This window comes from Drosophila sulfurigaster, unplaced genomic scaffold (assembly GCF_023558435.1).
Source record: "Drosophila sulfurigaster albostrigata strain 15112-1811.04 unplaced genomic scaffold, ASM2355843v2 ctg21_pilon, whole genome shotgun sequence".
NCBI classification, from domain to species: domain Eukaryota; kingdom Metazoa; phylum Arthropoda; class Insecta; order Diptera; family Drosophilidae; genus Drosophila; species Drosophila sulfurigaster.
The window spans coordinates 515,561-540,723 of record NW_026909710.1 but is presented as its reverse complement, the minus strand read 5'-3'; the positions used below and the strand labels follow the sequence as shown (position 1 = coordinate 540,723).

The window sequence follows — 25,163 nt, the reverse complement described above, 5'->3', positions numbered from 1 at the left end:
CGGTCGCTGTTATCAAGTGCGGATCATATATCGAATGCACTTGATTATGTGCAGAAGGCACTTGGCGTTAGCGACAAGGTCGCTGCCTATGTGGACATTGTTGGCATAACAACAAAGTGTTGCTGCCTTATTTATATGTATGTATGTATTTACATATGTACGCATGCTACATCTCCCTCTTTTTAAAAAATAACGTAATTTATGTAGTTATTTTAGGTATTAATTAAATACTATTTTTTTTTTTTTGTTTGTTTTATTTTATGAATTAATTAGTTAATTTTATTTTTTTTTTTTTTAAATAAAAATAATATTTGAAAATAAAAGATTTTTTGTTTTATATTATTTTGGTTATGTTAAAGTTTTCAATTCTATTATTAAAAATTTTATAAAAAAAAGTTTTTTTTTTTGCATTATTTTTTTTTTTTTATTGAGATTGTACTTAATATCAACAAAGAAAATCAAAAAAATAAAATATATATATATTGTATTACTTATGTATGGCCATACTAAATGTGGTTATGAAATAAAATATTTTAGTCTATTCTTATGAACTTTCTGCTTTTTGTTTTTTTCTGTAACTATTGTAATATTATCTCTATCTCCTATTTCCGTTACCTTATACGGACCTGTATATTTAGGATCTAACTTATGACCTGTTTCATTTCTTAATAAAACTTTATCTCCTACTGATATATCTATATTGTTTACATTCTGATCATATAGTACCTTATTTTTATTCTTATGATCTTCTATCATTATCCTAGCTCTTTTATATGCTACTTCTAATCTGTATTTACTCTCTTTAGCATAATCATCTATGTTATATATTGCTTCTATACTATCTATGCTATTAAATTGTTTTGGTAAATTACTTGTTTTACCAATTACTAGCTCATATGGACAATAATTATGTGCCATAGAGGGGGTCGTGTTGAAACAAAAGACAAAGTATTGAATCCATACGTCCCAATCAGTTTTATCAACCGATATATAAGATCGTATGTATTCATTAAAAGTTCTATGACTTCTCTCTATTGTTCCAACTGTCTGGTGGTGGTGTGCTGTAGACGTAATATTTTTAATATTTAAGTACTTGCACAAATTGTCTATAATTGAATTCTTGTATTCTGTTCCCATGTCCGTAATGAACGTCTTCATTGGACCGTACTTCAGAATAAAAGATTCAAATATTGCTTTAGCGACAGTATTAGCGTTCTTATTTGGTACAGGTATGGCAACTAAATACTTAGTTAGGTCACATATTAAAGTGACTGCATACTCGTTACCATTTTCTGATTTTGGTAGCGGACCAATAGTGTCCACTATCACTCTGTCGAAAACATTTATAGCTGTATCTGTTATAGTTAATGGGGTCTTGCTGTGTTTAGTTACTTTAGCTTTCTGGCATTTTTGACATTTTCTTACGTACTCAGTTATATCTTTAGACATGCTTTTCCAGTAAAAAATTGTACAAAATTGCTTCTTTTTCTTTTAAATTTGCTATTTGGGTCACCGGGTTGAGTAGCGCTACTCTTAATGTTTTCAATTTTTTATTGCCCATTAATTTGAATTTATCTATTGAAGTATATTCACAGATATTTTCCCACGGTGCCACTTTGAGTTGGCTGATTTTATGTATACCGGCTTGCATTTCAAGCCTTTGGAAAAATTGATCTAAATCAATAACTCCATTAGTATATAAATCGCTAACATCATATCTTGCAGTAATTTTTCTGCCTTGTTTAAATAAACATAGCATATATTTTATCTGCAAGGTCACTACTTTACGTACTTCATCATTGTTTATGACGTCGTATACGTTGGGCTTAGAAGCTTTATTTAAAGATTGCATTGGCAATTCTTGTTCTTGATTTTCCGCGCGGAATTTTTGTCTACTTTGATATCTAGTAGTGACTTTTAATATATTCGAGTTATATTTTGTAGCTCTTTGATGGTTATCCTTGATAACGCATCAGCTACATGATTATCTTTTCCCTTCAGATATTCCACAGTGAAATTATACTCCTCCAGCTCAAATCGCATGCGCGTTAACTTGGAGCTTGGATTAGTCATTGAAAACAGGTAGGTTAGAGGTCTATGATCAGTCTTGACAGTGAAGTGTCTACCATAAACATATGGTCTGAAATAAGTTATTGCCCAATGAATTGCTGTCAATTCTTGTTCTGTTGTACTTTTATTACTTTCACCCTTAGTAAACGATCTTGATGCATAAGCAACTGGAAGTTGGAGGCCATTTTTGTTTTGAGTTAAAACTGCTCCACACGCTTGCTTACTTGCATCCGTTATTATGCAAAATTCTTTGCTGAAATCTGGGTATTGTAATAAATTCGGATTTACTAGTGCCGATTTGAGATGTTCGAAGGCATTCTGGCAATCAGTTGACCATTAGAATTTAACATCTTTTTTACCTAATCTTGTTATGTGACGAGCATAGTCGGCAAAATTTTTGATAAAAGGTCTATAGTAATTGCAAAATGCAACAAATCTTCTAGCGCTGTCCGCATCATGAGGGACTGGGTAATTCTTAATGACGTCGTATTTGTTGTCGTCTGGCAAGATTCCTTTATCTGTGCATTTATGTCCCAGAAAGGTGACTTCATGCATGAAAAATGAGCATTTTTCAGGATGTAACTTAAGGTTGTATTCCCTGCATTTCTCAAAAACATCAGTTAAGTTTTTAAGCATATGGTTTTCGGAACAACCTATACCTATTAAGTCATCCATATAAAGGAATGCTTGTGAAGGTTCTAATCCAGAGAATGCAATAGTCATCATTCTCTGAAATGAATTAGGCGCTATTTTTAAACCGAAAGGTAATCGTGTGAAACGATACGAGCCATTGCTCGTTGAAAATTACGTTATATCTCTTTAACCTTTTTCAAGTTCAATTTGATGAAAGCCAGACATTAAGTCCAGACATGAGAAATATTTCGCTCTTCCTAGTTGATCCAAAATATCATCAATTCTAGGTAGCGGGAATTTATCCGACAACAGTTTTTTATTAATTGATAGTCAATTACTAATCGCCATTTTTATGTATCAGATCCGGGAAAAGATTTCTTCGGAACTAATAAAAGTGGGCTGTTATATGCTGATACAGACGGTTCTACTATTTTATTATTTATTAATTTTTGTACCTGTATATTGATTTCGTCTTTCTGACTATGTGGACTTCTATAATTCTTTATGTATACTGGTTCATCATCTTTCAATCTTAACTTTTGCTTGTAGAAATTGTTGGTAGTGATTGATTCGGTTTCGAGTCCGAATACGTCACTAAACTGGGTGCATAAATTAGTCAATTCCTTTTTGAATTGTGGTGGGAAATTTTTAGCTAATTGAGATAAGACAGTTTTTTCTCTATTTTCTTGATTTTCGTGAACTATGTCATAGTTCGAAAGTGGTTCATATTTTTCTTCATCTGATGACAGATGAATCTTTCGACAACTTGGGATCTTGCTGGTAGAACAATGGAATTATTACCAGAACTGTATGTTATTGGAACATAAATTGGGAAATTCAAATTATTTGGTCTAATTATGAGCCAATCTTCATTTGGTTTGAAGTCTAACTGGCAATTGAATTTTTTGATAAAGTCAATGCCTATTATTCCATCACAAGGTATTGCGAAGTGCAAATTTACTAAGTGAAAATCGTGTGGAATTATGTATTTACCTGTCTGTATCTCTATTGAAATCAGTCCGTTTGACTGTATTATATCTTGGCCTATGCCTTAGATATTGATTTTTTTGTAAATTTGGATATCATGAAAGATATTAGAATTTCCTTTTAACAGTGATATGTCTGCACCAGTATCTATTAAAAACACAAGCTTTTTATTAGTTTTTACATTGTAGAAATCTACAAATATATTTAAATTAAGATTGATGGTATGAACCGTATGTCCTATTGCTGAACATCTGAAGGTTGAGAGTTTCCCGAATTATTCGGGGCAACTCTAACATTGTTTGTATTGTTATACCCGCTACCCATAGGGTAGAAGGGTATTATAACTTTGTGCCGGCAGGAAATGTATGTAACAGCTAGAAGGAGGCATCTCCGACCCTATAAAGTATATATATTCTTGATCAGCGTCAACAGCCGAGACGATATAGCCATGTCCGTCTGTCCGTCTGTGTGTCTGTCCGTCTGTACGTCTGTCCGTCCGTCCGTATGAACACCTAGATCTCAGAGACTATAAGAGATAGAGCTATAATTTTTTCGACAGCATTTGTTATGTTTGCACGCAGATCAAGTTTGTTTCAAATTTTTGCCACGCCCACTTCCGCCCCCGCAAATCAAAAGAATAACAAGCGTAATTTTAAAGCTAGAGTTGCGAATTTTGGTATATAGTATAATTACTACAGTATTTATGATTCCTGAAAATTTGGTTGCGATCAGATAAAAATTGTGGAAGTTGTTAAACAATACTTTTGTATGGGCAAAACGCCTACTTACTAGGGTCTTAGTTGCTTTGGCCGACAATCTGGTACATTGTGCCGTCTATGGTATATTTTGAATGGTGTTGTATCAATATACCAAACATACCATTTGGTATATTTTTAGTATTTTTAGTATTTTCGGTATATTTTGAAAATAATACCGCAATATTTTGCCCCTATTAAAAATGGGTCTGGGTATCTCACAGTCGAGCACACTCGACTGTAACTTTCTTACTTGTTATTGTTGTTATTGTGTCGGCCTCGATTGGAATTATTGTTTCCATTTCCTCGGCCTCTACGGTAATTGTTGTTTTGATTACCGTAGTTATTATTTTGATTATAAGATCTGTTTTGGTAGTGGCCATTACCTCTACCACGATAGTTACCACGATTGTTACTACCGCGGTAATTGTTATTTCCGCGTTTGGAGTACATCACTGTATTCGCACTACCAGTAAGTCTTGTACTAGTGCGGATGTATGCACTCACGGCAGCATCCATGGTAGTGAAAATACCAGATTCCAAAACGGTTCTAACACTTTCGTGACTAGTTTTACTAATCATTGTGTTAACGGCTTCTGTAGTGCTGAGCATGTCAGCATTTTCAGATGGTATGCCTTGGTCAATGTAAGCAGCTTCAAGAAGCTGTCGCAGATTTTCTAGTTCATTTGTGAACTGAGTGGCTGTTTTGCCTTTCTGCGTTAATGTATCCATTTTTGCCTTTATGTTGGCAGGTGTTTCACCGACAACTACGGCTTTTAGTTTTGTAATGATTCCATCTATTGTGGTTTCATTTTTTATTTTATTGAGGGTCGTGCCAGTTATTTTTGATTTAATCAATTCTATGGCAATTTCTTCATAGGTTCCCTTTGTTAGGTTGACAAGTCTTAATGCCGTTAAAAATTTTTCAAGACGGTTTTTCTTTCCGTCGAATTCTGGGACTGCTTGTGCAATTTCCCTAATATATGCCCTCTGGGCAGCGGCCGTGTCAACCATAATGAGGCTGTTATCAGTACTTTCTTCACTTTCAGATAAAATATCTTTGGAATCCAGTGTGATAACAGCAGGGATTGTTAAATTTGTTAAATCTTCTTCTTCTAATTGAATGTCCTCCGTCCGAACTTCAAGGTTTTCACCGAGTTCCAACTTAACAGGTGTGTTCAAAATAAAAGGTAAAATTAGATTTAAATTATGTCTGTCTTTGACTATTTGGATATTGTTTCTTAGTTTTATTAGGAGCCTTGACGTTTCTGACCAATGTTCTTTGGTTAATACGTCTTTATGTTGATGTATTAATAATCGAGCTTCGTTGAAACTGTCGATTAATGTTAAGGCATGCCTATTAACTGTATCCGTGTGCCTTTGTCTATTTTGAGTTAGACATTTATACGCTTTATCGAATTTCGTTTTAATATTTTGGATCCGCTCAGAAAGTTTTGGCCATTCCATAATACGAACGAGCAAGTTGACTTACATATATCTCGAGGTTTAGTATTTGAATAATTCGTAGTTAATTTCCTCAAAATTTCTATACCGTCATAATTTCTATGCCAGGTATTTGTGCCAATATCTGTGCCTTTTCTTTATTAGACAGGCCAATGAAAGGCGAGAAATTTATGTCATATGTTCTCATATATATGCGTTCGAAATTACATATATATGTAGGACTATATGATACTAGGAATTTAACTCTTTCTACCAACTCTGGGTCTCTAGATAAGACATGTTTCAAATTTCTTTTAATGGTTTTTCCCATTATTGTTTCAGAAAATCATCATCAGCCATGTAATAATTATTGTTTAACAAATATTAAATTAGATCGTAGTCGTATCAAAAGTTTCGATACCTGTGACCAATGATCTTGATTTAATCTTTCCCTATGATGATGTATATTTTGAGAGGTTCAGAGTTTCATATTTGTGAGACTTTTCGTGTTTATCAGATAGAATGCTGAAATTATATATTGAACTTTGCTTTGGCACTAAACTAAGTCCAGCTCCATCTGGAACATTGTAATGTTGCAATGTATTTAATTTTTTCCATTCCAAGCCTTTAGTTTAGCCATACTTTGTAAGAAAAATTACGTAATATATTTTTATATTTATTTTGTTATTTCATTTTCTTAGATTTTAGGTGTTGACATTTGTGTGCAATAAAAAAATTTTTTTTGTGTTGGGTTTTTTTTAGATTTTGTCCAGGTCATTTGCTTGACTCTGGAATTTTTTCTTCAAACATTTATTGTGTAATTTATACAATTTTATTACTACGCTTGCCAACATTATAATAACGATTATCATTAACAATATTGTGATTGTTTGAAGATCGATTTTTTCGGATTCAATTTTATTAACGACATTTGCCGTGGAATCTACAACTTTTGTATCTACCAAACCCATTTTAGATATTGTATCTATTTTATTTTCCTTTGTGTCATGCAATGTTTCTAGGAAGTAATAGTCAGAATCATTTATTTGATCTGTTTTACTTATGCTATTACTTCTCATTAGAAAAGAAAAAAAATTTTTTTTTTTAAATTTTTTTTTATTACTTATTTTCCCTACCTATTGTTTGTACGGCTATACGGGCCATACTTTCTAATTAGGCAGAAGAGGTTCCGCGCAATTTTTCAAAATATTATGTTATATATATAAAAAAAAATATGCATCGTAGTGCAATCGAAAAAAATTATGCAACGCAGTGCATGGGTAAAAAAAAATTCTCCGCTGGGTTGGTTTCCCTTCTTCCTTCTACGTCAGCTGGTCGTCGCCGGTTTGGCTACGCTGACGTTCCCTCGGTGGCGCAGGAGGTGGCGTATTCCCGCACTCTATTTGCTGCTGCTGCTGTCCGGGGCCTTTGGGCTCAGGCGTTACCGGTGCCGGTCCTTGCACAGGTGTAGTTGCAGTGGGGGCTGTCCAGTGGTCCAGGGCAATCCTTCGGGCATGTCTTTTTCAGCTTTGGTATTTCCTTGGGTGATGGAGGTTTTGTTTTTGCTAATTTTTCATTAATTTTTATTATCGGCACTGAGTGAGTGGCGGCAATTTTTGGGCGTTTATTATTTATAAGCTGTTCTTTCAGAAAATCAAGTTCTGATTGTAATTTTTGGGCCGTAGCCCACGCGGGAGGTGGAGTATTGACGTACAGTAGCCACTTTAAGTGTGCTACCCTTTTCTTTATTTTCTTTGTAACTCCTCCGCGATTGCCCATTGCTCACTCTACTCACTCAGATTTTGGCGATTTATCCATTTCGCACTTTGCCTTTTCCAGTTTGAGGTTTTTGTATATATTTTTTTTTGGGTATATTTTTTTTTTATATATTTCCTGGCTATATTTATGCTTTTAGTCCCTCGCTGGCACCCTCGATGTCACGGTCGCCATGTAATGGTTATCGTTTAGTTTTATTAGACATTGTAACAACTGCTGTTTGGCTCCAAATACACGGATCAATAAGAAACAAATACTCTGCTTGTTTACTGGGTCTTTATTTGAGGAGCAGCTGAGGTGCCGCTCCAACGATCAAAATGTATATGTCTTTTACAATATTTCTTAAGTCTAAGTAAGGCTAAGTCTCGTAGCTGCGCTGCTCGCAGGCGGCGGCAGAGAGACGGCTATGTACTTATGTATATATATTGTAACAATAAGTATTCATGTGGAGAGAGAGTTATGCGCGCATATGAATACATAGCGACGGTCAAGCGTGAGAACGCTGACTTAGCCATTTGGGCGGTCGCTGTTATCAAGTGCGGATCATATATCGAATGCACTTGATTATGTGCAGAAGGCACTTGGCGTTAGCGACAAGGTCGTTGCCTATGTAGACATTGTTGGCATAACAACAAAGTGTTGCTGCCTTATTTATATGTATGTGTTGCAGCGCCGCTATTTTCCGACATCGTAATAACACAGCGAGTTTCGGTTTTGCATACACGACGATCTATACGCAACTGCCTGCGTCGTCCCTTCTTCATTCTATGCTTACCACCGAACCACACTCGGCGACAGCGACACTACGCTGTCGCCCTGCTAAAACGACACTTTTAAAGCGACAACATACACACACAATAAATCACGGCGCAATTAGTGACTGATGCAATATTCCTATAATGATGAAATTAAGCCTCTGGTGAAATTCCTACAACAGCATACCCACACACTCACACCAACATATACACACACTATTAGTGTGCGCCGACACGGCTATCCTGACCATTACACGACCTCGTGCAATTTTTCCAAAAATGCTTTGTTACCATTCAATCAACTTATAACAATTTATTCAAATAAAACTTTTCATTTCTCGTCTAACGTTATAATTTTCATTACAAATTACATCTTCATTTTCTGTTTTTTAACTAATACAAATTCTTTTCTTTGACATACATAGCTCATTTTTACATTATCATTAACCATTCAGTTTTTACATTATATTATCTAATGCGCCACACGCCATGATCAAAACAATTGTTTTGCACTTGTGCTTACATTATTATTACAAATTTCATTATTAACCGTTAAGGCACCTGTACTGTCTCTTGCAACAGTTTTCTTTACATGATTTCATTACTGTCTCTTTCAACAGTGTCTTTTTCATTACTGTCTCTTTCAACAGTTTCTTTTTCATTACTGTCTCTTTCAACAGTTTCTTTTTCACTACTGTCTCTTTCAACAGTTTCTTTTTCACTACTTAAATCCTTATTACAACCTTCAAATTCAACTGGTATTTGTCCATCCGGCATTTTTCTTATGTCATCATGAGCATATTTATACTTTCTATTATTTGTCAAAGACCTTACCATATATCTATCCCCCTCTAACAATTCAGTTATTTGAAAAGGCCCCCTAAACTTTGGACTCAACTTTGTTTGATGCCTCTCTTCATTTTTTAACAATACGAAATCTCCAACCTTACATCCAACAACTTTAGCCTTGTTTCTATCAAATTGCTCCTTGTTATATGCTGCTGCAGTTAAAATATTTTGACCTGCTCGTGCTCTCACTTCTGCCAAGTCGACCTCTTCTAGCATATCGCAGGAGGAAGCAATCCCAACGGGCGGGCAACTTTACCGATAAACAATTCTAAAGGGCTTGCCTTTGTCACTCGACTAACCGTACAGTTCAAAGCTAATTGAACTTCTCCTAAGGCATCTTGCCAAGATCGATTGCTAGTTTCAACGGCAGTTAATAAGTTCTTTAAGGTGCTCATAATGCGTTCGACTTGTCCATTCGCTCTACTCGCACCTGTCGCAATCAAATGCAATTTAATTTTTTGTTGTGAACAAAACTCACTAAATCTTGTGCTGGCAAAACATCTGCCTTTATCCGCTATCATGCGGTTTGGTACTCCAAACAGAGAAATAGCTGACGTGACAGCATTTATGCAATTTTCAGCATCAATTTTAAGCGTGTGGGTTAAATAAACAAATTTAGTAAAAGCCTGAAATAAGACGCTAATCCAATAAATTGGCGTAAAGCAGAAACTGACTGAGGAGGTGGCAAGGTAGTTAACGCTGTAACTTTAAGCGAATTCGGTCGGATTTCACCTGCACTCACTTCATATCCTAGATATTGAACTGTCGACTTAAGGAAAGAACATTTTTATATTGAATGAGAATCCAGCATTCGTAAGACAATCAAGAGTAATTTGCAACCTTTCCAAAGCCTCACTTTTTGTTGCAGCAGCCACCATTACGTCATCCATATAAACGACAACAAACGTATTTGCAAGGTCTCCAAGTGCTTGCATGACTGTGCGTTGTAATACTGAAGGTGCGTTTCTGAGACCAAAAGGCATTGCCAAAAATTCATATTGCCCGTCTGGAGTGACAAATGCTGTACACTCTACCGATTCTTTGTGCATGGGAATTTGGTAATACCCGCTTGCCATGTCTAAACATGTAAAATATTTCGCTCCATAAAGTCTGGCTATCTGGTCCGATATGAGGGGCAAGGGATATCTATCTGCAACTGTATTAGAATTTAATTCACGGTAATCAACACACAAACGATGAGTGCCGTCTTTTTTGTTAACCAACATTATGGGACTTGCGTATGGCGAGCAACTTGGCTGTATAATTTTACATTGTAATAATTCATTAATCTTGTCTCGTACCAATTCTCTTTCATTTGGGCTGAGCCGATATGGTCTTCTTTGAACAATTTTTCTTGGGTCTATTAATTTAATTTTCATTTCACCCGAGCTAACTCTAGTCGAAGGAATTCCATTAATAAAAGATTTTGAATATTTTTCCAACAAATCTTGTAATTTATCTTTATCTTCCCCAACAAGATCAGTATTTAATTCACAAAATTTCTCATCATTTGAACAATAGTTTACAGTTTTTGATCTAATTATTTCGAATTTTCCCAATGATATTATAACATTAAATCCAGGGACAGTACTTCTCGACCAATAATAATGTCATTCTTCAAATACTCATTATCCAAAACATGAAACAAGATTTCAATACAATGTTGATTAATTTTTACGTTACTAAGTATTTGCAATGTACTACATATGCCGCCACTACCAATACCCTTCAGCATCACTACATTGTTAATTTTTTTACCAACTAATTTGTGACTTATCTTTTGTTTTATTAATGAACATTCCGCTCCAGAGTCGAACGTTGTTATAAACGTCTCACCTCGATGAACCATCTCTCCTTTGGGCTCAACAACTTCGCAAAGCTCCACTCTTTTCATCTGATGTGTATCCTTGATCTTGTCCACTTTAGGCTTACTGCAATGTGTTGAAATATGGCCAAGTTCACCACACTTAAAGCAGGTTACATTCGCTTTTTGATGGTGGCCAGATACACTCCTGCCGCTACTGTTCGTAGCATGAGAAGACGGATTTTGCTGCTGCTTAGCTCGACATTCCATCATCTTGTGGCCTAATTTTCCACAAAAATGACATTTTATTGTTGAAAGTTTCGAACGCTTTCTGTCAGGTGACGATATTTCTTCTTGTGAATTTTTCTTCCTCTTGTTGAACGCGAATGCTTTAAGCTCAGGTTGCAATTCACTTCTGGTGCGCATATTCGAAGTAAAGGTTAAACGCTGCAATCTGTTATCAACATGAGCCATCTTCGCAAGAGTCACAGAAACTGCAATTTCTCTACGTTCATGTCACGCCATTTCGTGATAAGTGACGTCACCATACGACTAGCATAATTGAGAGACATTCGCCATCGGTCGGACAATTAGCTAGCATTGACAAAAACATGGCCGCTGGCGTTTCTACAATGCCAAAACGCTGCATGAAAAGTTCTTTAAATTCATCCCAAGTTATCTCTGGATAACATATTTGCGGAAGCCACTGTGACGCACTACCTTCCAACGATGCACTCAAAGCCATTACCAACTCGCTGCCTTTTATAGTATTTTCTGCCAAAATTATGTTTACGGTTGAACACCAGGCCGACGCGTCGGCGCCATCAAGGTCTGCGTTGAATTTTGGAAGCACAATTGTTTTTTTGTTTGTTGTTTCAGGTGTCGCCGATTGTACAGCTTTAATAAGCTCGATCAAGTTTTTATTTTGCATTTCCATCAAAATTCGCCATGGTCCATCTGAATCATTAGGTAGCGAGCCAGATCCCACTTCTGATGTTGCAGCGCCGCTATTTTCCGACATCGTAATAACACAGCGAGTTTCGGTTTTGCATACACGACGATCTATACGCAACTGCCTGCGTCGTCCCTTCTTCATTCTATGCTTACCACCGAACCACACTCGGCGACAGCGACACTACGCTGTCGCCCTGCTAAAACGACACTTCTTAAAGCGACAACATACACACACAATAAATCACGGCGCAATTAGTGACTGATGCAATATTCCTATAATGATGAAATTAAGCCTCTGGTGAAATTCCTACAACAGCATACCCACACACTCACACCAACATATACACACACTATTAGTGTGCGCCGACATATGTATGTATTTACATATGTACGCATGCTACACTATATATATATATAGTCGTACATATAGCGTTATTCGAGCTGCTCCTTTTGTTGATCAACGGCACAACGGATTGGCATCTGTTTTACAAAGGTCAAAATATATTAGTAAAATCATTCAACAAGTCTTTGATCTCAATAGCTCTTACCCTTCCAGACCTTAAGCGTGCTGGGAACATTGGAGTTCTGCGATGCGCCATGAGCTGCAGCCGATGCCCGGCGATGTTTTGGGTCTTCAGCGAAACAGTCCGTTGACAAATTTCTTCAAGTCACTGAAGAACCTGCTCTGCAACTATACCCTTAAGGAAAAAGTCAGAAGTTTTCAATAAAGCATTGAATTTGGTATCTTGCTGACTTCTGAATATATTATATTTCACCTGACTTATTCACAATAAATAGAAATTTCTCGACATTTCTAATTCTTTAAATTGGAATAATTTCAAGTCTGTCTAAGGAGTGAGTACTTTCTATATACATCCCAGCAAGCAAAGTTAGAGGGCTCTAAATTATGTGTCCAAAAAGAGCCGATTTTAAGAGTGTTTTCTGAGTAGGCACATAAATAAGATCGTTTTCGGAGCGCAATCAGTGCATTCTAAACATCGACTCATAAAATGGTCTATTGTCTGAGCATATTCGGAGTTAAGTTAAGTAAGAACTGAGTTAAAACAGCGCTTAAAATAACGGAATGCAGATTTGCGATAATCGAGATCACAAAACATTTATTTAGTTTCTGCATTACGTGCCTTGCAAGTCGGTCGTGATTAGTGGACAATTAAAATATAAAATATACGTTAAGTTAATAATGCTAAGTTCTTCATAAAACTGTGAATTTGAAATCCTAACTTTATAATATTTCAATTATTTTAAATTTTTCTTCAAATTTTTATATTTTTCTAATATTGTAATTTGTTGAATTAAATAAAAATTATATAAAGATCAATTTATCCACACGATTGTATAAACCAAAACGAGTCCGATAAGAATTTTTTCGGTGCGATTTAAGTGCCTAAAAATTATACTTTTATGAGTATTTTCGGAGCGTTTTCAATGCTTGATTAGGAGGGTGAAAGCACTTATTTCTGTGTCAAAAAAGAGTCATATTAGACTCAGAAATTGCCCTCTTAAAGTGCGACCGTTTTCACGGAAAAAAACGCTCTTTCCGGACTCTTTTTTGGGCACTTTATGATGTAAAATGCTCATAAAAAACTATCAGAAAACTGTCAGAAATCGCTCAAATTGCTTGCTGGGATACTGTTGATGCGAGCGCATTGCTAAGTGAGAGGCACACCTCCGCTCCGCCGACCGAAAAGCACTCAAAGCTTTTTCGCTAGCAATGCGCTCAATGCGTAAGAATGCACTCAAGCTCCAGTGCTCTCAGCTTCTCTCTCCCACAACTCACCACCGCTGAGCCGCGCTCAGCATAGATCGGCATTTTTCTGAGAGTTAAGCAGGCCATCTGCTCGCCAACTTGTATTTCATTTGCCCACCAACTAGGGCCAACATGTTCGCGAACATCATTTGTCGGCAAATTTTCAAGCTCCCCAGAGCCTTGGGGAGAAATATAATAATATAACATAATAATTGATTTTGCAGACAAAAAATGAATTCTTTCATACATTTTTTTGTCATTTTGCGCTTCGCAAACACGTCTTCTCTCTACTAAATGATTGCGCAAATGATGTTCGTGCCAACGTTGCCATCCATTGGCGAGCATGTTCGTGAAAACACAGACAAAATAGAATAATTTTAATCCCATGCGAACATTTTGACGAACACGAAATTTGACGACGAACGCTACCATCCACGAGAAAAATTTCGTCGAGCACAACATATTCGCAAACATGCTCGCCTGTGGATGGCCTGCTTTAGTTCTGAACCACGTCTCTTTTACACCGGTTGCAAAACACCCCCAACTCTGTGCGTCCAAAAACCCGATAAGTCTTGAAAATATACAAAATATATATATAGTGAAAACCGCGAGTGTTTTTATTTCGGGAAGAAGAAAAATTCTGGTATTTCAGCGCCCCCACGATAACATTTGGTCCTTCGAGCCGGATCCACTACATTGTCATTTCATCGGTATTCCAGCATACATCCGCAGATAAGTACAACTAGTTTTTTCTTTCCTATTCCTTCTTCCACGGTCGTCCGCCCTTCCAGTTCGGCCATATTGCGCAAAAGTTTTTCCAATAGCTTTTGCCAAATTGCCTTCTTTTTTCTTCGGACGACCTTTTCCATGGGCTTTTTGCCTATATACATACATTTATAACAAATTATTATATCTATTTTTTTCCGCCAATCGCGTACGTATGTATGCATGTGTGTTTTTCCTTTTTTTCTGAGTGCAAGTGCAAGTGCAAACAGTGATAAGTGGAAAGTATTCAAAGAGAGAAATATACTAAAGTTTGAATGTTATATATTGTATACTCCATACATATATAAACATTTAAATTAAATTACTTAAATTCCAGCATTTCGTTTTTTCTTTATTTTTTGTCCGTTGTACGTTTGTATGTTGCGATAATCGCCGACGTAGCAACATTTTCCGATTTGTTCTCTAAGCACGTCGTCAATAGCTCTTTGGAAAATGCTTCCGGCATTCTTCAACCCAAAAGGCAGACGGCAGAATTCGTATTTCCCGCCGTTGACTGAGAACGATGTCTTCTCTCGGTCCTTCTCTGCCAGGTCTATCTGATGATAACCGGACTTAAGGTCAAGAGTTGTGAAAAATTTAGCTTTTCCTAGATTCGCTAAAATCATTGATATACTCGGCATTGGGTAGCGGTCGGCAATGGTTCGATCGTTTAACTTTCTTAAGTCAATAACGAGTCGCTTATTTGTATTGCCTTCGGCGTCTACTCCTTTTTTGTCAACAACCCAAGCCGGGCTATTGTACGCACCCCTTGACGGTCTGATGATGCCTCCTTGCAACAGTTGTGCAATTTCGTTGTTAACGAAATCTGCCACCCCGCTTGGGTATGGGTACAGTCTGGAATATACTGGATCATTGTCCGTAGTACGAATTGTGGCGACAACTGATGTGTTATGTGGTAATGCCTCGTTAGAGGTCGAAAACGCTTTAATTCTTCTCGACATCATCTGCCTGAACTTGTCTCTTATATTTTCGGGGACTGTTATTTCGTTCACTTGAGTGAAATTTACATTTTCACATGAATGGAATTGCAACGGTTCGCACCTGTTGCAGTACTTAAACATTTGTTTTTCATGTTCAGAATGGCGCCCGCCTGCGTTAGCAGATCGAAACCTACTATGGCATCAAAGGCGTCAAGGGTGTCTAATATAAAGAACTGTGCAGTTTTTCCAAGAATTTTCATTGAACATTTTCTATTGATTTCACTGGATCCATGTATAGAGTTCACAGTGAATGGGGTGTTGACAAGTGTTACGTTTTTTAACTCCTTTATGGGTTTTACGTAGTTCTTTGCCACCCCAGTGTCGATCAAAATTTTTAGTTTTGTGCTAGCCAACCGTCGTTCGATGAATCGACATCGTCTTCGATCTCCGCGGCCGCAGCTTCGGCCGCGTCTGCATACCTCTGGTCATTATTTGCGTTTTGGGTTATGTTATTAACTCGCTGGCGTCTCTGTCCGGAAACCCGTTCTGACGTGTTTTGTCTTTTCTGTGCTTCACCAAAACCAGAAGTATTCTGTGTTTTGCCCCAGTTAGTTGGCTGCCGGAAGTTGGACATCGAAGGATCAACTTCCATGGGCTGAGGTTGATTTAATTGTCCCTCTTTGCCTTTCGGATTCGGATTATTTTCTTGCTGAGTCCTACTATAAACCTGTTTACCCATGTAGTGTGGGTTCCTTTCTTGATTTTTATTGGGCTTCGACTGTTGCCGATTTCCCTGTTTGTTACTTTCATGCTGCCCCCGGTCTTCGATTACCTTTGCATAAGAAGCTGCAAACATACTTCTTTCAATGCTATTCTCAGCCTCGCGAGCCAAAGCTAGTTCTGACGGCAAATCTTTATGCTGAGCTGGTAGCACGAATGCTTTTAGGGATCGCTTAAGACCGGAAATAAATGCATGTAGAGCATCATCTCGAACCTCAGAATTAAGGATCGTGGCAGCTTGCTCATCATGAGTCATGACAATTTTGTTGGTGACAAGGGTGAGCTTTTGCTCAACCTCGTCATAATATTCCAGCAAACCTAATTCACCTTGTCTGACCATTTCTAACTGCTGCCTGAGTACTCTCAGAGACGTTTTGTCTGCGTAGGTACAATCTAACCTCGCAATAATTGCGTCCATATTAAGAACAGTGTTATGTGATGTCAAGACTGACCTAGCTGCTCCGCATATGTTATTTCGTAAGATAGCTACCGCCTCGTAATGTGCTTCGCTACCATTGTAACGTCTGAAGATTTCGTACGCGTCCAAGGCAGCTTGCCTCCATGACACATATTCACTCTGCACACCTTCGAAAGTCGGTACAGACTTGATTATGTCAAGTCTCACTTCACATTTTACATTTGGATCGATTGTAACCTTTTCGAATACCTTGATGCATGGTGCAGCTATCTGCAACGCATCTACTTGGGATCTGACAGCATTCAGTTCTACTGCAAACTGTTGTCTTAGACGGTGTTCTTGCTCCGCGAGAGCTGCATTAACTGTGCTTTGTATTAGAGCCTTTAACTGTTCAGTGTCCATTTCTGTATCGGTTCTATGTATTTGCTGAGGGTGGAAGCCTGCTTCTTCACTATGGTCACTATCAATTTCTCGCTTAATCTCTCTATATGCCCAACTCATGGGCGTAAATTTAAGCACTTATTAATACACGACGCTGCACAACGGTCAGAAACAAAATAGTATTTTCACTCGGAAAAAAAATTAGCACAAATTCAAGGCCTAGTTTTACAATGCACTTGTGAACTTATCTCTTTAATAACAGAATTAGAAGTCAACAACACTAAGAGCTCACTTACATGTTTCTCTTTTTGGGTCGCTTGGTTTTTATTTTAAATCTGTTGGGCGCCAATTATTAAAACGAATCCTCCAGTGTCTCGCCAGTTCCAGATGGCCGGGGAAGTAGTTGTAATTTGTTGCTGTTTGCTGGGAAGACTTTATTCTCCCAATATGCTCGCCTCTGGCAGAAGCAATGATAAAGTTTGATGTCTTCTTGGCGGCAATGGCCGGAGCAATTATATTTTCAGCTTTACTTGTGCGAGTTCAATATAATACTGACTACGCTAAGAACTAAGAACTAAAACTAAAGCTAAGCAATGCAGTGGAAAAGTACTGGCAACGGTTCTTGCTACAAATCTGTCGACGCTCTCTCAGCAGAACATGTCCCAAACACTATCCGTTAACCTCGTGACACACAACCGTTAAACTTTGCGAGGGTTGCTATGTGACTTATCTATATGATTAATCGAGCCATCACTGTTCTCGAGCCGTCACTATTCTCGTCTGTCAAATATTTCTGACAATTGTATTTCATTTTTGCTGCTCTGATAAAAGTTTTGTTGAAAATGTTTCCATTCCAAGAACAAAAAAATCGACCAGCACTAATTGAAGCGGCTGCTCAGGAACAACTTCAATATAAATGAAAGATGTGAAAATGGGGAAACGGCGCTCATGGTTGCCAGCGCGGGCGGTTATGTTTATGTGGTGAATGCACTGCTAAGCCATGGCGCAAACATTAATGAGCACAATGTGATTGGACATACACCGCTGATGAAGGCCGCATGTGGCGGCCATGTGGAAGTAGCCAAGGTTAGTATCGAGTCATAGGCAGTAAATTGACCATTGAAAAGTGATTAGAATCCGAGATTTGATTGCAGCTGTCTTCAGTGACGAGAATGGAATTAATGATTTCGTTATTAGATATCTTAACTGATGTATAGAGAATGTATTAACTACTCTCACCCGTTAATCTGCTGATTAATCTAATGTTTAATGTCTCTCTCATAGGTAATTTTCGAGCGTGGAGCCGATATCAACACCCGCTCCAATGAGAACAACAAGAGTGCATTGTCAGTGGCTAGCTACAAGGGTCATATTGATTTGGTGCGTTTCCTACTGCAAGCTGGCGCCGATCACTTGAACTTCGCTCTTTCAGCGGCTTCAACAGGTGGCCAAGTGGAAGTAGCGCAATTATTACTAGACTCCGGAGCGCAAGTCAATAGTTCCACTTATCCACTGCCATCGCCGCTGGAATGTTCAATTAACAATAGTGACGTTGAGGTTACCACTTTGCTCATCCAGGCCGGCGGCAACATTAATGGGGCCATTACAAATGGCAACACGTATCTCATGATGGCAGCTGGCAAGGGGGACGTGAGAATGGTGAACTTATTATTGGAGAGCAATGCGGTTGTGGATGCAACGATGAAAAATGGAGACACGGCGCTGATGATTGCCTGTAAGAAAGGACATACCGTTGCGGCTAGTGTGCTCCTCTCATATGGCGCTAATCTGGAGCACACGACGGAGGACAACCGTACGCTACTTATGGAGGCTTATCGTGCCTGCCACTTGACGACCTTGAACTTACTCATCGAGAAGGGCGCACGAGTTACCTTCTCTACCCTATTCGTAGAGATGTAGAGTCTTCGACAAACGTGAAGAGGGACGATCCAACTGGACACAATCGGAACGACCGTTATAAAAAACGACAAAAAAGAGAAGACAGAATTGCGAAGTGACGTTTGGTTCGACTCTGCAGTCGAGCGTTCACACTGCAACTTAGCAGACGTCGAAATAAAAAAAAGAAAGAGTAAAAAAAACAACTGTGCGTTTTAATTTATATCAACAAAAAAGACATCTACACCAATAGTGTTACTAACTTATTGGTAACTCACGACCAGCTCCTTGGTAAAATTGGCTTCGCTTGCTGTCCATTTTTGTTCTTCACTCGCACTTTTATTATTACTTATATACTTCAGTTTCACTTGTGATCTCGAGGTGTACAGTCGACTTACTTCGCAAGCTACGCTAAACTAAGTAAACCGCCGCTCTTTCATTACTCGAAAGCTCTGTTATCTGCACTATCGCGCAATACAAACCAAACAAGAGTCGAAAATATTGGTATAATCGGACAATAAATTACAACAAAAGTGCGATATTTTAAGTCCGCTTTAATAAGCAATATATGGCTCTACTGATATTACAGATCTTAAATAAGAACACTATATACTAAAACAAATGTTATTACATATGACAAGTTAAATTTAAAAGTTAATAAGAAGATTTTAGACGATTTGAGGCGACCGCTGAGAACATGTTTAGTTTTATGAAGCATGATGATGCAGAAAACTATAATATTTTTTGTTTTAAAGATATGTATGTTCTTAAAATTGATGAATATGCGTAATATACGTAACGGTATAGCAAAAATTATTTTCCATTGAGTCTTAATCCCTTAATATTATGAAGCCGACTTGAGGAAATAATTTCGTTCAGCTAGCAAAAAACTCGATTTCTTCTCAGAAGTGAAATTAATCAAAAATTTAATGATATAATACTCCAAACTTAGGTTAAAATTTATAAAATTGTTAATTTTTAAAATCATCCACATATAAAAAAAAATTGTATTAAAAAAAAATATATCGAGTAGGAGTAGACACGCCCACTTTTCACAAATTTCACAAAATTCTAGGGACCTTCCTTAGTTCAACTAAAAAAACCGCATCAAAAAATCTCCTGTAGCTTAGGAGTTATTAATTTCCATCAAGAAAAGTGGTCTCCTGGACCCAGTGTTGCCAGTTTAGCCTATTTCGGGCTAGATCTAGCCTATTTATAAATGATCTAGCCTATAAAATTTGTAAATAGCCTATAGCCATAAATCTAGCCTATTTAAAAAAAATTTAGCATATTTTTTAATGTATTTGTGACCAAGGAAAAATTTTATTTTTGGTGTTCATTGTTTTGTGATCTCTAATAATTAATTGTGGAATAAAAGTGAATCGAAGCGTACGTGCCAAAATGCCGAAAGCCATTTACAAACAATTATTTCGCGATGCTTGGTTGGAAAACAGTGAGTTTAAGGACTGGCTAAGGAAAATGCCAGCTGATCCAGCCCAGGCATTTTGTTGCTATTGTAAATGCTCAGTAGCAGCTAAGGTATACGACATACGGCAACATGCGGTGTCCAAAAACATATTTCGACAATGGGCGCAATTGGTCAAACACAAAAACTAAGTTTTCCTTCCAAATGCTGGAAGACAGAGGAGCAGGAAGCTACACTATGTTTGTATGTGGCTGAGCACACGGCAATATCACCTGTGGACCACTTGTCGAAATTGTTAAATTTGTGTGTGAAACAATTTAAAGCGTGCATTGCAGCCGCACAAATACAGTTTGACGGACGAAGTGCACGCAGATTATAAACAATGTGTTGGCAGTGCACTTCATAGAAGACTTATTGATGGATACTGGATCATCGAAATATAGTTATATAGTTTTTAAATTGTGTCAAACTTATTTATATTTTAATAATAATATATTTCAATGTAACAGATATGGGTTACGAAGACACAATGAATGCTGTCATACCTACTCGTTGCCACAAAAGTATCTTGCCCAAATGAAAAAAACAAATATTTGAATGACGGAGAGAACGGCGATATTGAAAGTTTGTTAACGTGTTTATTATAATAAAAACATGAAAAATACTTTAATTTGGTAGATAATATTGGATTTTAATATATAGCTTATTTTTCAGCATATTTTTCTGAATTTTAGCCTATTCTAGCCTATTTTACCCAAAATCTAGCCTATTTGCGAGCTCAATACCTGGCAACACTGCCTGGACCATACTGTGCCGTGCTGAGTAGAAACCACCTTCCGAATCTCAGTGTATTTTTGTGATCGACCTACATATGTATATGCAATAATTGCAAACGAGTCTATTATGGTGATACACAGAATTATATAATTTGCAAATTATGTCAAATCTCCGACGGGTAAATGGCTTTTAATCTTTGTTTTGCCTTCTGATTCTTGATTTTTCATTATTATTGTTGTCCTAAGAACTCGAATTTATAATAACTACTTTAATTTCATTTCAGGTACTTATGAAACAAGCTTCGACTTGGTGTCCATGTGGACCATTTGAATGTACTGTGTACATCAACGTCCAAGACCTACATCAAATTTCGACCAGGACTTCACTTGAACTTATTATGAATATACATACATGTATGTATATTTTTATATATTTTTCAATTATAGACAAATATTTCGAAAACAAAATTTTCATTTGTGTTTTTTCTTTCTTAATGGTATTAAGTTAAAGTTGTTATAAATGTATGTATGTAAATGCAGAAGAGTTGCAGTCATAATATAGCTCTTCAATTATGCTCTAATATACATATGTTCATAGTTTTATTATTATTCAAAATGATTGCCAATATATATGTAGATAGTTATGTTCCAGAGTTGCCACCATGCTCATAAAGCGTGGCCCAACTTTCGGCCGTTACACTTGTTGCCACCATGGTAATATTAGTTTGGCAATAATCACTAAAATTTAATTTTCTCAAAAACGGCTCAAACGATTTGTATAAAACAAATTGCGAAGAATTCGAATTTTTTATGTTTATACTTATTATAGCAATGCACGCCTTCTTAGACAAAGTCTAGGAGAGCGTATAATCGAAAATGTAGATGTTTACTTGAATTTTCTCGGAAACTATGATAATTTGCTATGTAGTATATATTGGGAAATGATACATATGTTAATTATCTATTTTTTTTTATTCAGCAATTATGTATTAGTCAAAGTGTTGAAAAATCTACAAAAAAAATTTCGAAGCTAACTTTGAACTAGCTTCGCAGATGTTAAGCGTTGCCAAGCCAAATTCAATTGATTTGTAAATTTCGCAATAATCACAAAAATTTAATTTTCCCAAGAAAGGCTTTACCGATTTGAATAAAACAAAAAGTTCTGCAAATATGAAGAATAATTTGATGATAGCGTTAACATAGCGTTTTGCCGCTATCAGTGGTCAAGTAAACTGCAAAATTACGATTTAAATAAGAATAATAATTATAACAAAGCAATATATATGTAAATAGAGTATTTAAATGTAATTTTAAATTATAGTTATAGTTGTTTCATTTAGTTATTTTCTGCAAGTATTTGAAGTCCCGCCAAAGTCAAAATTGTGTTATTTAATACTAAAGTCTCCCAATTTGAGGCGGTTCTGGCCTGACTGGTTCCAGTTATTTGATGCACCTGCGAAATGAATTTGTTTTTGCGGGTTGGGAAAAGGTAAATTTTCTCAAAAACAGCCTAAAGGATTTAAAAAAAAATTGCTATAGTTCTTCCTTATAGTTGCATCTGCGAATGTGCGCTACGACCGACAAGAAAGTCAAAAAATCATTAATCGGCAACATTGATTTTTTGTGATAATTTTGTATGGGGCTGGAGCTGAGGTTACTCTACTTTTCCTGAAATATCTCAAAAACGACATAGAATAAATTTATGATTTTCTGAGGGTATATTTATAAGACAATACTCTATAACTTGTCATAAGCCGATTTGACAGACAACTCGATAAGCCGAGATATTGGCAAAAATGTTGCTACCCCAATTTTTCATTCACGATTTTAGTGCATAAATACTGCATGAAATTTGACGAACATGGATTAAATAGAAAGATAATTTAGTTTCCTATAGTTTTGCATTTAAACTTTTTTAAATTAAGATTAAATATCATGTAAAAAAACGAAAATAAAAAGTTTTTTTATCCGATATTTTTTTATCGATATGTGACGCTAAAGTTGCGGAGCTATCTTGTCGTACATCTAATGTTTTGGTATGATTGGTATTACCAATTTGGTAATTATATTAACGATTTCCCAATTTTTTCTCAAGTAGATAAAAAAAAACAAATCGCCTGTGCAAATTCTCCGGTTCTAAAAGCTATTCCTTGTTTGAAATTCCAGACTTAAAACTTATTTTTTACGTATTTCATTTATGTAAAAAACCTGCATTTGTCATTGGAGAACGAAATCAGATTGCATACTTTTGAGCTGATAATGCAAAGAACATAGGAAAACAAGAGAGCTACAGTCGAGTCTGCTCGACTCTGAGATATCCACTATCCATTTAGAATAAAGCCAAAATATATTCGTGACTTTAGCTTTAAAAAAATTACGCTTGTTATTCGGGTTTTGTCAATTTGCGGTGGCAAAATTGAGCGAGTCAAAACTTTGTAACAAACCTTATGTGCGTGCAAATATAACAAATGCTGTTGTTGATGCGAGCGCATTGTAGGTGAGTGGCACACCGTCGGCCGTCGACATTTTGCCTCTCCAGTATTGATCTACGTTTGTTCAATAGCGGTCACCCCCAATAACCCAACTCTGTGCGTTTCTTTTGTCCAATAACCCGAAAGTTTAAATATATGTATGAAATATAAAACGCGAGTGTTTTTATTTAATTATGGGAAAGGGAAACTCTGGAAACTATCTGCGCCACCACAACATTTGGTCCTTCGAGACGGATCTGCTCATCATCGTTTGCTTCTCCAGCAAGCATATCGCAGATAAGTTTTAAATCATTTCTCCTTTCTTTACTCTTTTCTTCCCCACGGTCGTCCGGCCTTTACGTTCTACATTCTTTTTCGTATGGTGACCAAATATAAGATTTGGAAATTCACTCATATTTTCCGGACGACCTTTTTTCCATACTATCCAATTGCTGTCTTAAATATCTTTACTCCTAGATATTTACTATTATTGATAATAAAATATTATATTTTGTTCCGCCAATCGCGTACGTATGTATGTATGCATGTGTGTTTATATTTTGTAAGTGCAAGTGCATTTTAGTGAAAAGTGTAAATTATTAAGAGAGCTACTAAAGTGCAAATATTATATATTGTATATTCCATACATATATGAACATGCATAATAACTAAAATCCAAGCTGTGTGTACCAAGCTGTGTGTACCGGCTTTCAGCCGCGCTTGCTCTCGCTCTCTCGTCACATACACACATACTTTTGTGCACTCGCTCTTGTTCGCAAGCGCACCGGCTTGCAGCAGTGATGCCAATATTTTTTCGAAAAAAACGGACAGATTGAGAAAAAAAAAAACAGGAAAAATAGGATGAAAATATTATTAAAAGGATAGAAAAAGGGGCAAAAATTTGTTTATAGTAATTTAATTTTTTATTATTAAGATAATAGTTTTAAGGCAGCTTCGATTATTTTTCCTTCGTCATTATTGCTGTCCTCATAAGAGCCAATTATTTGGAGATACTTTTCAGGTACAGAGTGTCTGTCAGACACTACATTTTTAATAAGGTTAGTGCACTTGGTTCTGTGCAATTGAACCTTCTTGGCGTCAAAATGTGTTTTTACTAATTCACTTAGGTGGCTACATAGCTATCGCAGCTTCTTGGCGACAAGTTTCTGAAGATTTGACCGGCTCGAAACAAATTTTACTTTGTTTCAATAAACTTGATGTATTTTTCGTATGTTTTTTTGTCGTCATGTGCACTCTTAATAGGTCAATTTTACAGTTAATACTGCATTTGCAGTATTTGAAATAAGCCTTGTTAATGTCTGAATTATGTCGGCTAATCCAATCTTTAAAATCCGGCTGCAGTAGCCAACAGTCCCGAAACTTTTGCTTTTACATTTTTTTTTGACATTTTTAATTTAATAATACAAATTTTGAAATTGTGTGTTCAGTATCGAAACAGAGAGTGCAAGTAAACCGTAAATAGAGTTTTTCGATTAATTTTTTACCAAACTGTCG

At 36.6% G+C, this 25,163-nt stretch overlaps 1 protein-coding gene across 2 annotated transcripts; it reads left to right on the top strand.

Annotated features, from left to right (window-relative positions):
• The first annotated feature begins 17,849 nt into the window (after positions 1–17,849).
• Positions 17,850–19,183, top strand: LOC133849880 (ankyrin repeat and KH domain-containing protein 1-like). 2 transcript variants are annotated; one of them, XM_062285915.1, is made up of 2 exons: positions 17,850–18,165; positions 18,376–19,183. In XM_062285915.1, the coding sequence occupies exons 1-2, from the start codon at positions 18,028–18,030 to the stop codon at positions 18,997–18,999; spliced, it is 762 nt and encodes a 253-aa protein (XP_062141899.1). In that variant the 5' UTR covers positions 17,850–18,027; the 3' UTR covers positions 19,000–19,183. The 2 variants fall into 2 exon arrangements, with proteins under 2 accessions (XP_062141899.1, XP_062141898.1); XM_062285914.1 differs by having other exon boundaries at positions 18,364–19,183.
• The last annotated feature ends 5,980 nt before the right edge of the window (positions 19,184–25,163 follow it).

Excerpts from the sequence above, each read along its gene's own strand:
- LOC133849880 (XM_062285914.1), top strand. The coding sequence starts at position 18,028 with ATGGTTGCCAGCGCGGGCGGTTATGTTTATGTGGTGAATGCACTGCTA. Across the intron at positions 18,166-18,363 it reads GCCATGTGGAAGTAGCCAAG|GTAATTTTCGAGCGTGGAGC; the intron begins GTTAGTATCGAG and ends TCTCTCTCATAG.